The sequence below is a fragment of the Phasianus colchicus genome, chromosome 1 (assembly GCF_987193195.1).
Source record: "Phasianus colchicus chromosome 1, bPhaCol1.hap1.1, whole genome shotgun sequence".
Taxonomy (NCBI): domain Eukaryota; kingdom Metazoa; phylum Chordata; class Aves; order Galliformes; family Phasianidae; genus Phasianus; species Phasianus colchicus.
Window position 1 is genome coordinate 79,137,140 of NC_143436.1, and position 12,492 is coordinate 79,149,631.

Here is a 12,492-nt window from a genome sequence, read left to right on the forward strand (position 1 = left end):
ATAGCTTTGCAGTAGCCTGGGAATGTGTTTTTATGCTAATACCTGAATGGACGTAAACACGTTAGCAGCTTGTAGAAATGAGCAGATGGGGAAATCACAGGCTGACAGCTCTATTTATGGGGATGGGATGCATAGATTAAGTTCCCTTGCAGCCACTGCTGTGTCACAGAGCCAGATACCAGTATACCCCCCACACACGCAAATCCAGTACACCTGTAAGAACAGAACAATTGCATGAAATATGAAGATCAGAAAGCTACAGCACTACTGTCCCACTCTCCTACCTTGCCTTATATTCAGTGAAGGCTACAAGCAACAGGGGAAGCAGCTACAGTATTAACAGAAAATACAGCAGTCACGCATAGTGTACATGATTGCTCCACTACCACCCACTCACAGAAACAGCATCTATGGACTCCCAAGCTCAGGGCACTGTAAGCTTATACATTAAATCTAGTGTATGCATGAGAATGAGATAATATGTTGACTGTATTGCAGTGAGGGAGACACTAGCATGATGGTAAGTGAAATCTGTGTTCCCCAAGGGGCTCCATTCCATAGCTGGTTCCGTGTTCCTACCCATGGTCCTAATTGAAATGACATGAACATTGGCCATTCCTTGGAGCCTGCAGCAGCCCCCAGCCTTCTGCATTGCCAAGGGGTATCCACAGAATACTTCATCCAGTTCGTAGTCCTCCCACCCTCTGTCCGGCTCCTTTCCATTTGCTTGTAAAAGACTGATTGCAATTCAGCAGGAGAGTATTTTTCTAATGGTTTTGTAAGCTCTGGAATCAGTGTCCCAGCATCAGAAGGAAAAGGGTTTTTACAGAGGCAACTTGTTAACACCAGAGAGGAAAGGACAATAACCTATTTCAGGCTGCAAAAACTGGGGCAATCAGGGACTCATCGCCTGCCAGAGCCTTTTTACTTCTCAGTCGTTGCCAGGACATGACAGAGTAACTATTCAGTCCTACTGCACTCTTAGCAAGGATCTGGGATGCAAAGCAGCTGCAACTTCATTCCACCTGAGTTGGGCCATGCTTGCAAATTTATCCAGGTTTTGTAGGACTTGCAAATTTGCAATAAAATTTTCCAAATTTTCTACAGTTTCCTAAGTTTCTTGCATGGTATAGAACCAGTCAATTGGGAGTTCCATTCCTGCAGAGCTCAGTGTCCATGCAGCTGGGCTACAGTTTGGAGCAGCTGCAAGCATTTCTGGCATTCCTGCATCATAGAGGCTACCATGTAAAAGGGCTACCAGACCAATCTTCCGCTACGTTTTGTATCAGAAAAAAAGCATTGTCATTTTTTGTTGTTTTTTCTTATCTTTGACTCGGGAAAGAGTTGATTGAACTGTTGCAGTCAATGTGAAATGAATCTGCCTGTGGCTGTCTTAATAGCAGCATGAAAGCTCTAGCAGACTGCCTCAGCTGCTTCAAGATGGTAGGATGTGAATAGGAAGTACGGAACCAATATCCTCAGAGATTGAAATGTGGGATGAATACATGCGCACTTCCCAGTTTCTCCCTCCCCTTTCTCCCACCCCTCTGAAACTTTCACATCTCCTCACTGCAAAGCGCTGGCACGTGGAAGGGCTGTGCGTGTGTATCGTGTGCACCACGCCAGTACTCTGAATGCCCACATAAGCAGCACATCCTGATTCTCTACCAGTCACGTGTGGTTTAAAAGGTTGGTGTGGAAATTCCCTCTGTACTGAATCCTGGTGATGCTGCACCTCGACTACTGTGTTAAGTTTTGGGCCCCTCACTGCAAGAAAGACAATGAGGCCCTGGAGTGTGTCCAGAGAAGGGCAGTGAAGCTGGTGAGGGGTCCGGAGCACAAGTCACATGAGGAGTAGGTAAGGGAACTGGGAAAGTTCCGTCTGGAGAAGAGGAGGCTCTCTACAACTACCTGAAGGGAGGTTGTGGTGAGCTGGGGGCTGGCCTCTTCTCCCATGTAACTAGTAACAGGACTAGAGGGAATGGCCTCAAGTTGCACCAGGGGAGATTCATGTTGGACGCTAGGAAATGCTGCTTCTCCCAGTGAGTGGTCAGGTGCTGGAACAGGCTGCCACCCCTGGGGGGGTCTCTGTAAGTATTCAAGAAACATTTAGATGTTGTACTGAAGGCCATAGTTTAGTGGGAAATACTGATGATAGATGGACAGTTGGATTGGTTGATCTTGGCTAAATGGTGTGGTCAATACATTGGAAGGAACAGAAGCCATCCAGAGGGACCTGGACAGGCTGGAGAATTGGGCCCATGAAAACTTAATGAAGTTCAATAAGGCCAAATGCAGGGTGCTGCAGCTGGGTTGGGGCAATCCCAGGTATTAATACAGACTGGGGGAAGAACTTGAGAGCAGCCCTGTGGAGAAGGACTTGGAGGTCCTGGGAGATGAGAAGCTGGACATGAGCCAGCAGTGTGTGATTGCAGTCTGGAAGGCCAACTGTGTTCTGGCCTGCATTAAAAGAGGAATGGCCAGCAGGGAGAGGGAGCTGATTGTCCCCCTCTACTCGGCTCTTGTGAGACCCCATCTGCAATACTGCATCCAGGCCTGGAGTCCCCAGTACAGGAAGGACTTGGAGCTCTTGGAGCGGGTCCAGAGGAGGGGAACTGAGATGATCAGAGGGCTGGAGCACCTCTCCTATGAGGAAAGGTTGAGGGAGCTGGGCTTGTTTAGCTTGGAGAAAAGAAGGCTCCAGGGAGACCTTATTGTGGCCTTCCAGTACTTGAAGGGAGCATATAAACAGGAGGGGGAATGGCTGTTTACAAGTGATAGGACAAGGGGGAATGGTTTTAAACTGAGGCAGGGGAGGTTTAGGTTAGATATTAGGAGGAAGGTTTTCACACAGAAGGTGGTGACACACTGGAACAGGTTGCCCAAGGAGGTTGTGGATGTCCCGTCCCTGGAGGCATTCAAGGCCAGGCTGGATGTGGCTCTGGGCAGCCTGGCCTGGTGGTTGGTGACCCTACTAAACTAGATGATCATTTTCAACCCAGCCCATTCTGTGATTCTATGATTGTGTGATCTTAGGTGTCTTTTCCAACCTTGGTGATTCTATGGTACTATGATAATCTTGTTCCCCATTAAATGTCTCCCAACAGGGGCCTGGGTAGTATCATCCATGGGTCACAGGTATCAAGGGGTACATACCTGGATATGACCCCACACCTTGTCCTACCTGGGCAAAATCTCACCTGCTTCCAACCTCAGTGCTCCAGATGCAAGCTCTACACTCAAATTTCACAAGGTTGGTGTAAAGTGGTTCATTATGCTTTCTGTTTTGTTGGGCTGAGAAGAAAGGGAACCACAGGTCTGTATATGAAGTGAAAAATGCCTGCAAAGGATGGAAAGTAAGACAGGGCAAGTATCTGAACTGTGACTTTTGTTATCACTGCAAAAGACTCATTTTTTTCTTTAAAAAAAGAAAGAAAGAAAAGAAAGAAAAGAAAGAAAAGAAAGAAAAGAAAGAAAGAAAGAAAGAAAGAAAGAAAGAAAGAAAGAAAGAAAGAAAGAAAGAAAAGAAAGAAAAGAAGAGCAAGTAAATAGGATAAATAGTAGACAGCAGAACATTGTCTATCAACTTTCATCTCAATTGCTGTATGCAGTGATACTGAAAAAAGGGAAATTCAAGGTATTATTACACCTCCCAACTGCTCCTGAAACAGGGTACAGTCTCCCCTTTCTTTCCCTCAGCAAACTTTCCTGATTAGTTACTGTCTTCACACCCAGGCTGACTTCTGTACTCTGGTTTCAAACAGTGACCTCATTGCGTTGTTCAGCTGGTGAGAAACTACAGTAAAATGGGAGAGGTAAACAAAGGGGGGGAGCTAATAGCCTGAAGATTTAGGAGGCAGGAGTCTGCTCCTCGCCATCCTACTCCCATTGTGCACCTGAGCTTGAGAAAGTGCAAGTTCAGCCTCGACAAGTGCTTTCCTGTGCTGGTTCCTCTGGAAACTCAGCCCAGCCCCACAGATGGTACACACTGAGCTATGACTCAGAACAACCAGTGTGCAAGCTGTGTGCCCACGTGTGCTTAGATCCATGTTCCTATCACTGTATCACTGCCACAGATTCCAGAGTTAACACAAAAACCCATACATCTACTGCAGCACAAGTTCCATGTCCCCTAGCCAACCAGCTCATCAAAACATAGGTGTTAAAAAACAGAGCCTATACTGTCACAGCACCAGATTTGTGACAGCTCACTGCAGTCAGCAGTGAGACTATTGCCAGCTGAGCTGCAGCTCATGCTCACTGTGGTTAAAGCAATAACATTAACAGCACTCTGCCTCAGAGAATGTCAGTGTCACTGCATACCACAGTCTCCAATACCCTTTTTCTGGACGTCCTGAAGTCTCATACTGATCCTGACAGATACCTCCAGGCCCCAGCCAGCAGCAGCTTGGCTTACATTTGTCTTCCCAGACACTCAGCAAACACTTTTGTGTCTTTTTTCTTTAGAGGAAGGGGTCTCACTGAGCTCACCCTGAAATATATCACCATGGACAAAAGGGCTGAAAGGTTAAGGAGCTCCAGGGGGGCATGCAGCAGAGCTGGGGGGCAGGCGCCTGCCAGAACCAACACTATAAAGGCAAAGAGGGGACGGGGCTCACAGAGGCTACAGATCCTGTTTCACCTCCCTAAGTCCTCAAATAAAGAGAAGATGCTGGGGCTCCCAGCGTGGCCCTGCTCGCTTTTCCTCCTCCTAGTTCTGCTCTCTGCCAGCGTACAAGCGATGTCCTCATCAGGACAAAGGCTCCAGGTAGGAGGGACTGGGATGGAGCTGCAGGAAGCTTTGGGAGTGGCAGGGGCAATTTGGGGGGGTCATGTTTGAACATGGCGTGAGCGGTGACCCAACATCCCAGCTCCCAAGGGCTGCTCCCTCCCCTTCAGTCCAACAGCCTCAGCTCTAGGCTGACTGTCTTTACGAGCTAGCTCCTTGGGGAGTTGCCAACATTTCAAGGTAGGGGTAAGGCAACAGCCTTTTAGTGAGTGCTCCTGGCTGTGGGTCTCTTTACTGCATGCAGAGGCTTCTGGCTGCAAAGAGAATAGTCCTATCTTATTGAGTCCTGTGGCAATAGCCACCTAAAGTTATAGTCCTGTCCTCTGCAGGGGGAAGGGCTTCTTTGTTTTATTAAATCTTTGTTAAATCTTTTAACTTCATCAATTGCAGAAACAATACTTATGGCTTTTAAATCAACCCAGCTTCCTTGTCCCCTAGCCCTAACCCAAGCCCCAGCACTCTGCCTTCACATCAGCTTCTCTGTCCAAGAAGAAAGCTGCAGGGAAGCAGCTAGGATGTGAACTAGAAATGCAGGACTGATTCCGCTATGACTCACCATGGAGACACTTTCACTCCTCTCTGAAGATGCCTCTGTCTGCTTCTATTAACTTGCTGCCAGAGAGGACAGAGCTCAATTGCATAAAGGCATCCTCAGCCATAGGTCAGCAAGCATCCATGTGATGCACAGGCGTGGAGTAGCCACTGCAGGCTGCTGCCATGGGCAGCAGTAGTGTGCCCCCAGGGTACCTGCTGACCCATCTCCCTGCCACTGCAGGATGCTGGCAGTGATGGAGGCGTGTAATTAAATTAGAACATGCCCGTCTGCACAGAAAGTATGGAAACTTCCCAGCAGATGAGGAGCCTGCCTTCCTTAGGCCCATTCTAATACTTGACTGCTTTATGGTAACGGTTCCTCTGTGACACTGCCCTCTGGAAAAAAAGAAACATGACAAAACACTCTGAGCACACAGTAGAACTCAGCTTCACCAAGAACAAGGGCTGATGCCTCCATTATTTTCCAAGTATAGAGAGAACTATCTGCTAGCAGCAGGGCAAGGAACAGAGACAGTAATGCCCACAGCATTCCTTCCTGTTCTTTGGGCAGCAAAATCAGCTAAGGCTGGGTAGCTGCAGACCCGGCCTTCCTTCAGTGTCCTTGGTCTGGATGCAAGGTCACAGGCATGGGTCCTTCTGCACAAGCACCATTTTATGTCCTGCCTGAGTCTGAGGGAAGGAGAGTGGGACAGTGTGCTGGGGTATGGGAGCACAGGCAATCCACCCTCACCCATCTCCTCCATTTATCCCTATGTCTCAGGTGCTCCTTTCTCATCTGCTGCCCTCGGACTCCGAATCCGTGCTGGCCGAGGAGGACATGAAAGAGGGGTCCAGCTCTGAACCGCAGCTGCTCTCCCCCCCACTGCCGCTCCTCCTGTCTGGGCCCCGAGCTGCACACCCCCTGCTCTGGCGCAAGGCCCTCGCCAGTCGCAAAAGAGCTCTCTCTGGAGACTGGGCCTGGAAGGCCGTGCCCCGGGGCTGCTTTGGGCTGAAAATGGACCGCATTGGGGCCTTCAGCGGGTTGGGCTGTTAGCCTGGAGAGACTGGAGGTGAGGGGGCCCGAAGTGAGGACGGCAGGAGGCCGGCCCTGGCCTCGCTCGTTCGCAGGCAGAGAGCAGGGGCGTGGAGAGCCGGCCCGGGACGAGACCCAGCTCGGGACGGGACGGGATGGAGCAGGCAGCAGCGGGAGCCCCGAGGGCAGGGCAGGGCGGGGAGCCGCGCCGCGCCGAGGACTCGTGAATTAAACCGAGCCGTGTGAACCCTCGTGTCGGAGCTCGCGCCAGAGGCGCCCGCAGCGCTGAAGGGCTGCCGAGACGCGCGACCCTCACCGCACCCGCCGGGAGATGGCGGCAAAGTCCGCGGCGCGGCGCGGCACGGCGCGGCCCCCACGCGCGGGGCCATTTTGGGTGCCGCCGCCATTCCGGGTGGGCCGGGCGGCACGCGCGTGCGGGGCCCGGCGCTGCGGAGGAGGAGGAGGAGGAGGAGGAGCGGGGGAGGATGGGCGGCCGACGCATCGATCGCGGCCTCGGGACCGCCGCGTTGTCTCGTTCCGCCACGCTCTGCCCCTCGGACGCTGCAGTGTTTGCCGAGCAAACAGAGGGGCCTCCGCGTGCCCTGCCAGCCCTGACCCCGCGACGTGCGGGGGCTCCCCCAGCACCGGGCTCGCACCCCCCGGCAGGGCCGCACCGCCGCCTCCCCTGGCCTTTAAGAAAAGGTCGTAACCTCAGGCTGGGGCTAAACTTAGCCGCTGCCCCTCGGTGCACCGGGAATAGCAGCTACACAAGGAGAGTTGGGTTACGGGAGCTGCGTGACCCCTCGCTCGGACCCCCCACCCCCCCCACCCCGGTATCCTCCATCCCCTCCCTTGCAGCCGGAGCCGAAAGGGGAACCCGCCTCACCCCTCCACGTCCCCCTCCCGCAGCTTCCTCCCGCCGGGCACCCGGCTCCAGGTACCCGCTCCGTCCCACGGGATGGAGGCTTTCAACCCAGCACGTCCCCATCCCGCGGCCCTTCGGTTTGGGTCACACGAGCCCCGCTGCCCCGCAGCGGATCGCACCAAGCCGGGCGGCCCAGCATTCGCACGCGGTGACCGCTCCTTGCCCACACAGCAGGCCCGGCTGCCAGGCGCAGGCGTGCCGAGGCGGGAGCGGCACGACGGCAGCTCGAGGCGGCGGGAGGATATCCGCCGTCACGTCCCAAGAGCAGCGGGACGCTGCGGTTCCTCATTAGCATGGTCCTCACGCTGCGCCGCACGGCCCGCCGGGGAGGCTCAGAGCCGGGCCGGCGGGCGGCCCTGCGCCCCGGTATCACCGTGCGGGGGATGGATGCGGGACCCAGCGCACCCCAGCAGCTCGGGGCTGCGCGGCCAACACGTGCGAAGGCTGAGGAAGGGGAGCGAGCAGGCCGCAGCCTCGCACGGCGCTCTGTCGCGCTCACGGCCACGCACCGCTCTGCGGATACCCGCAGCGGCGCAGCCCGCACCCGCCGTACCGCATCGCGTGCTGCAGCCGCATCGCCCCGGCCTCACCCTGGGACACCGCGGCCCCACGTGGGGCTTTGTCCGCACGCAGCTCCCCGGCCCCGGGGCACCGCTCGCCGCCCCCACCCCGCACAGCCGCCGTTGTACAGCACCAACCCCCCAAGCCCACCCTCGACCCAACGGCCGCCCTTTGTTGCGAGGGGGGGAGGGGGAAAAGGGGGGGGCCGCTTCGCCCGCACCGTGCGCGCACGTAGCCCCGGCCCGGCCCCCGCGCTGCCATTCGACGCCGGCCCGACGGGGCGGGGCGCGGGGCGCTGCCTCCGTGTCTATAAAGGGCGGCGGCGCGGCACTGCGCCACCTTCTCACTGCGCGCTGGGGCCGTTGACGTGCAGCAGGTAACGGGCGGGGGGGCTATGGGGGAGGAGAAGCCCCCCGCCCACCTCACCCACCCGCCTGTCTGCTTGCACCCCCGTAGGGGTTGGGACTGTAGGACCGCGAGGAGTGCGGCGGGGGAAGGAGGGGGGGGCTCTGCGCAGGGCCGCGTGGTGCCCGGGGCACAAAGGCGGGGGCGGGCGGCGCAAGATGGAGGCGGTGGGGGTGGAGGGGAGAGGGGGAGAACTGCGGGGGAGAGAGCTCGATGGGGATGCAGGAAGGGATGGCGGGTTGGGGGGCGGTTCCCGGCGCTCCGCAGTGGGCGGTGGGGGGACGTTACCGGGCTAGCGGTTTGCGTGCGGCACCGCACGTCTCACCGCCGGTCTCTTCCCGCAGGAACACTATAAAGGCGAGATGGTGAAAGTCGGAGTCAACGGGTGAGTGCAGAGCCGAGCCGGGAAGCGCCGGGTGGGGCGGGGTCTCGGGGATGTACGTGCCCGTGGGGGGGGGAGGGAGAGGGGGGGCAAGGTCGCCTGAAGGGCGGGGGGGGGCACCCCCATCGTGTTGCACCGAGATCCCCCTCGGCCCCGACCCGGGAGTAACGGCCCCGCGTGGCGGTGCTGAGTCACTTCCCCGCAGAGTCGGGGTGAGTCACCCCGGAAGCGCCGGCGCTGCCCGCGTGCCCCATCGGAGGGTCTCCCGGCCCCATCGGGGTTCCCCCGTGCCCCGTCGGTGGGCCGGGGCCAGCGGGTAACCGAGGAAAGGTCGCCTGGTGGATCGTGTGTCGGCGGTGCCCTGGGAATGTGACCTTCTCCCACCCCACCGAGGAGTAACCAGATCCCCGGGGCCTTTAGTAAATTTAGCACCTGACCTTTGTGGTGTGGGTGCCCTGGCCGGGGGTCGTTCTTAATCTTTAACCATGGCTCCTTGGCCTTTGGCCACTGCTGTTGGACTCCTCCTGGGCAGTGATTCACAGATGCTCTGTGGGAAAGCAGTGAATAAGCTCAGCCATGTCCAGCTGGGCGCCTTCCTCGCTGCTTCTTCTCATCCCCCTCTCTGTTTCTCCCCAGATTTGGCCGTATTGGCCGCCTGGTCACCAGGGCTGCCGTCCTCTCTGGCAAAGTCCAAGTGGTGGCCATCAATGATCCCTTCATCGATCTGAACTACATGGTGAGTTGCCTTGCAGTGCCCCCTCTGGGCACCACGTGCATCTTGCATAGAATGGTTCAGCGGGGCCAGAGGCTCACCCAGCTCTGCTCCCCTTGGAAACCTGGCATAGGCTTGCAGGAAGGTTAAGAAGCAGAAACGAGGCATAGTGATGCAGACCTTGGAGACTGGGTAGAGCAAAGTGCAGACGAGCAGTTAGACAAGGTCACTGAGAAGGTGGAGAGTTGAGATTGTGATGGGAGCATTTCATCTAGGATGCCTGACCTTTCCTCTCTCTGCTAGGTTTACATGTTCAAATATGATTCTACACATGGACACTTCAAGGGCACTGTCAAGGCTGAGAATGGGAAACTTGTGATTAATGGGCATGCCATCACTATCTTCCAGGAGTGAGTAGCTTTCTCCTCTTGCTGTTCCAGAGGATGAAAGTAAGTGCCCTCCAGAGTAACTGCCATGGTTTTGTCCCTTCTCAGGCGTGACCCCAGCAACATCAAGTGGGCAGATGCAGGTGCTGAGTATGTTGTGGAGTCCACTGGTGTCTTCACCACCATGGAGAAGGCTGGGGTAAGTAGGCCACTGTGGCCTGTGGGAAAAGGGTTGCTGGTTCTTATTTCTGTGGGGCACATCCTTATCTACAGAGCTCTTCAAGATGGGGAAGAGATAAGGTGAAGAGATAAGATGGTCTGAGGATTGTATTGCTTTTCAACTGTTGGGGCATTCTGGGTTATTAAATCTTAATTTTTTTTTCAGGCTCATCTGAAGGGTGGTGCTAAGCGTGTTATCATCTCAGCTCCCTCAGCTGATGCTCCCATGTTTGTGATGGGTGTCAACCATGAGAAATATGACAAGTCCCTGAAAATTGTCAGGTAAGGAAGAAGAATGCTCTCTGGCCTGGAATTTTCACCGGGTTTCATTGCACGTATATACATGTGTTGTATATGGCTGATTTTCCTTCTTCCACAGCAATGCCTCGTGCACCACCAACTGCCTGGCACCCTTGGCCAAGGTCATCCATGACAACTTTGGCATTGTGGAGGGTCTTATGGTAGGTCTGGAGCTTGATGTCAGGAAGATGTCTGCCCCCAGGTCCCTCGTGTGATGAAAAGCATCCATATGCAGTGCTTCCATTGGGTTTGGGAGGAGGTGCTGTGGATGCTTTCTCTGGAGAAAATGACTGTCATCTTATTTCGGTGCTCTCTTTCCCCAGACCACTGTCCATGCCATCACAGCCACACAGAAGACGGTGGATGGCCCCTCTGGGAAGCTGTGGAGGGATGGCAGAGGTGCTGCCCAGAACATCATCCCAGCATCCACTGGGGCTGCTAAGGCTGTGGGGAAAGTCATCCCTGAGCTCAATGGGTGAGCATTGTCTGTCTTTCTGTGTCAGAAGGAGGTAGGAGCCAGTGCTGGCTTCTGGCTGGTTCAAACATTTTTGTAGTAGAACAGTGCTGGTAGAGGGATGCTTATGCTGTTCCCTGCTGATATATTTCTTGCAGGAAGCTTACTGGAATGGCTTTCCGTGTGCCCACCCCCAATGTCTCTGTTGTTGACCTGACCTGCCGTCTGGAGAAACCAGTAAGTGTTGGGGAAAAGGCTTAAAAATCTTCAGGCTTGCCTCTAAATTTCTTCATACCTGGAGTTTTGCCCCTTCTACATCCCTTTATTTAATATAAAAATTGTTTTTGCTGAAAATAGCACCTGATATGCACAGCTAGTGTTTTGCGGTTCCCTGTGTCTGGGCTGTAGCTGGCACTTTGAGATGGGATTTGACCATCTTAACTTCTGTCTCTTTTTCAGGCCAAGTATGATGACATCAAGAGGGTAGTGAAGGCTGCTGCTGATGGGCCCCTGAAGGGCATCCTAGGATACACAGAGGACCAGGTAAATAGTTTCTATGTAGGTGTTGCTTGCCTCATTTTTCTGATGGTGGCAGCCTTGCTAGGATGGCACTTGTGGTTCAGGCTGGTTACCATGTATTGGGTGGAAGAGTGCTTGACAGTGTCTCTCTGTTTCAGGTTGTCTCCTGTGACTTCAATGGTGACAGCCATTCCTCCACCTTTGATGCGGGTGCTGGCATTGCACTGAATGACCACTTTGTCAAGCTTGTTTCCTGGTATGCACAGCCTCAGGATGGGGGGGGGGACTGGGAGGTGGGGACTGGGAGGTAGAGACTGGCAGTTCTGGTGCAGTTCTGTGCTGCTTCATTTCATCAGCACCATCTGACAATGCATGGCAACACCGATCCCTGCTGAGTTGAGGTGGCTCTAGCATGTGACAGTCTCTAGTGAGATGGCTTCATATCTGAAATGGCTGCTGGTGTCTTCCTGTAATGGAGGGTAGATGAGATGCTGCCTACTTTATAAGGAGTGAATGGGAAGCCTTCCCATTTGGTTGTACGGGCTGGGGCTGGAAGAGTAGTAACATGAAAAGGGATACAAGGAACAGGTCAGTGCTGATAGCACTTCTGTTTCCCTTCGCAGGTATGACAATGAGTTTGGATACAGCAACCGTGTTGTGGACTTGATGGTCCACATGGCATCCAAGGAGTGAGCCAGGCACACAGTCCCCCTGCTGCCTAGGGAAGCAGGACCCTTTGTTGGAGCCCCTTGCTCTTCACCACCACTCAGTTCTGCATCCTGCAGTGAGAGGCCAGTTCTGTTCCCTTCTGTCTCCCCCACTCCTCCAATTTCTTCCTCAGCCTGGGGGAGGTGGGAGAGGCTGATAGAAACTGATCTGTTTGTGTACCACCTTACATCAATAAAAGTGTTCACCATCTGAAGTGCTTTGTGTGTCATTGGGAAGGAAAAAGGAATTCATCAAATGCTTTAAGATGGCCCAGCTAGCCCATAATAGCTGCTTCAGCAACTCCACCAAGTGCTCTGCAGTGTTTTGTGCTTGGAGCTCTACTGACAGTGCATTAAAGCTGTGAGACCTGGCATCAAGTGCTGGTGTTTGGACAACTCTGGTTGTGCAGAAGCATGGAGCTGTCTGGGATCTATGATTGATATGAAAAAATAGCCAGTGCCCTGCTTCACTGAGTGCAAAGCTGCTATGCATGGAGCTCGGTATGCCTGCTGGCAAGGGAGGGACTCCTACCCTTGAGCCAAAAGGTGTGGAGGGCTGTGACTGG

At 54.5% G+C, this 12,492-nt stretch overlaps 2 protein-coding genes and 1 long non-coding RNA gene across 9 annotated transcripts in view; 2 read left to right on the forward strand and 1 right to left on the reverse strand.

Moving 5' to 3' along the window:
• Positions 1–6,123, reverse strand: part of LOC116239969 (uncharacterized) — a 16,009-nt gene extending 9,886 nt beyond the window's left edge. For 5 of the 7 annotated variants that reach the window (XR_016470360.1, XR_016470361.1, XR_016470365.1 and 2 more), the window contains exons 1-2: positions 5,346–6,123; positions 43–3,340 (exon numbers count right to left, since the gene is read on the reverse strand). This is a non-coding gene — a long non-coding RNA (uncharacterized LOC116239969). The remainder of the gene's footprint in view (positions 1–42; positions 3,341–5,345) is intronic. The other 2 variants (XR_016470362.1, XR_016470367.1) reach the window with 2 other exon arrangements.
• Positions 4,037–6,377, forward strand: LOC116239968 (uncharacterized). Its single transcript, XM_031610238.2, has 2 exons — positions 4,037–4,768; positions 6,105–6,377. Exons 1-2 carry the CDS (start codon positions 4,304–4,306, stop codon positions 6,375–6,377), a joined length of 738 nt encoding a protein of 245 aa, XP_031466098.2. The 5' UTR covers positions 4,037–4,303.
• A 1,723-nt stretch (positions 6,378–8,100) lies between these two features.
• GAPDH (glyceraldehyde-3-phosphate dehydrogenase) lies at positions 8,101–12,141 on the forward strand. The gene is made up of 12 exons (XM_031610235.2): positions 8,101–8,218; positions 8,592–8,632; positions 9,266–9,365; positions 9,645–9,751; positions 9,836–9,926; positions 10,113–10,228; positions 10,326–10,407; positions 10,570–10,721; positions 10,859–10,937; positions 11,160–11,243; positions 11,378–11,475; positions 11,843–12,141. The coding sequence occupies exons 2-12, from the start codon at positions 8,610–8,612 to the stop codon at positions 11,910–11,912; spliced, it is 1,002 nt and encodes a 333-aa protein (XP_031466095.1). The 5' UTR covers positions 8,101–8,218; positions 8,592–8,609; the 3' UTR covers positions 11,913–12,141.
• Positions 12,142–12,492: the final 351 nt, after the last annotated feature.

Excerpts from the sequence above, each read along its gene's own strand:
- LOC116239968 (XM_031610238.2), top strand. The coding sequence starts at position 4,304 with ATGTCAGTGTCACTGCATACCACAGTCTCCAATACCCTTTTTCTGGAC. Across the intron at positions 4,769-6,104 it reads CATCAGGACAAAGGCTCCAG|GTGCTCCTTTCTCATCTGCT; the intron begins GTAGGAGGGACT and ends CCTATGTCTCAG.
- GAPDH (XM_031610235.2), top strand. The coding sequence starts at position 8,610 with ATGGTGAAAGTCGGAGTCAACGG. Across the intron at positions 9,366-9,644 it reads TCATCGATCTGAACTACATG|GTTTACATGTTCAAATATGA; the intron begins GTGAGTTGCCTT and ends TCTCTCTGCTAG. Across the intron at positions 11,244-11,377 it reads TAGGATACACAGAGGACCAG|GTTGTCTCCTGTGACTTCAA; the intron begins GTAAATAGTTTC and ends TCTCTGTTTCAG.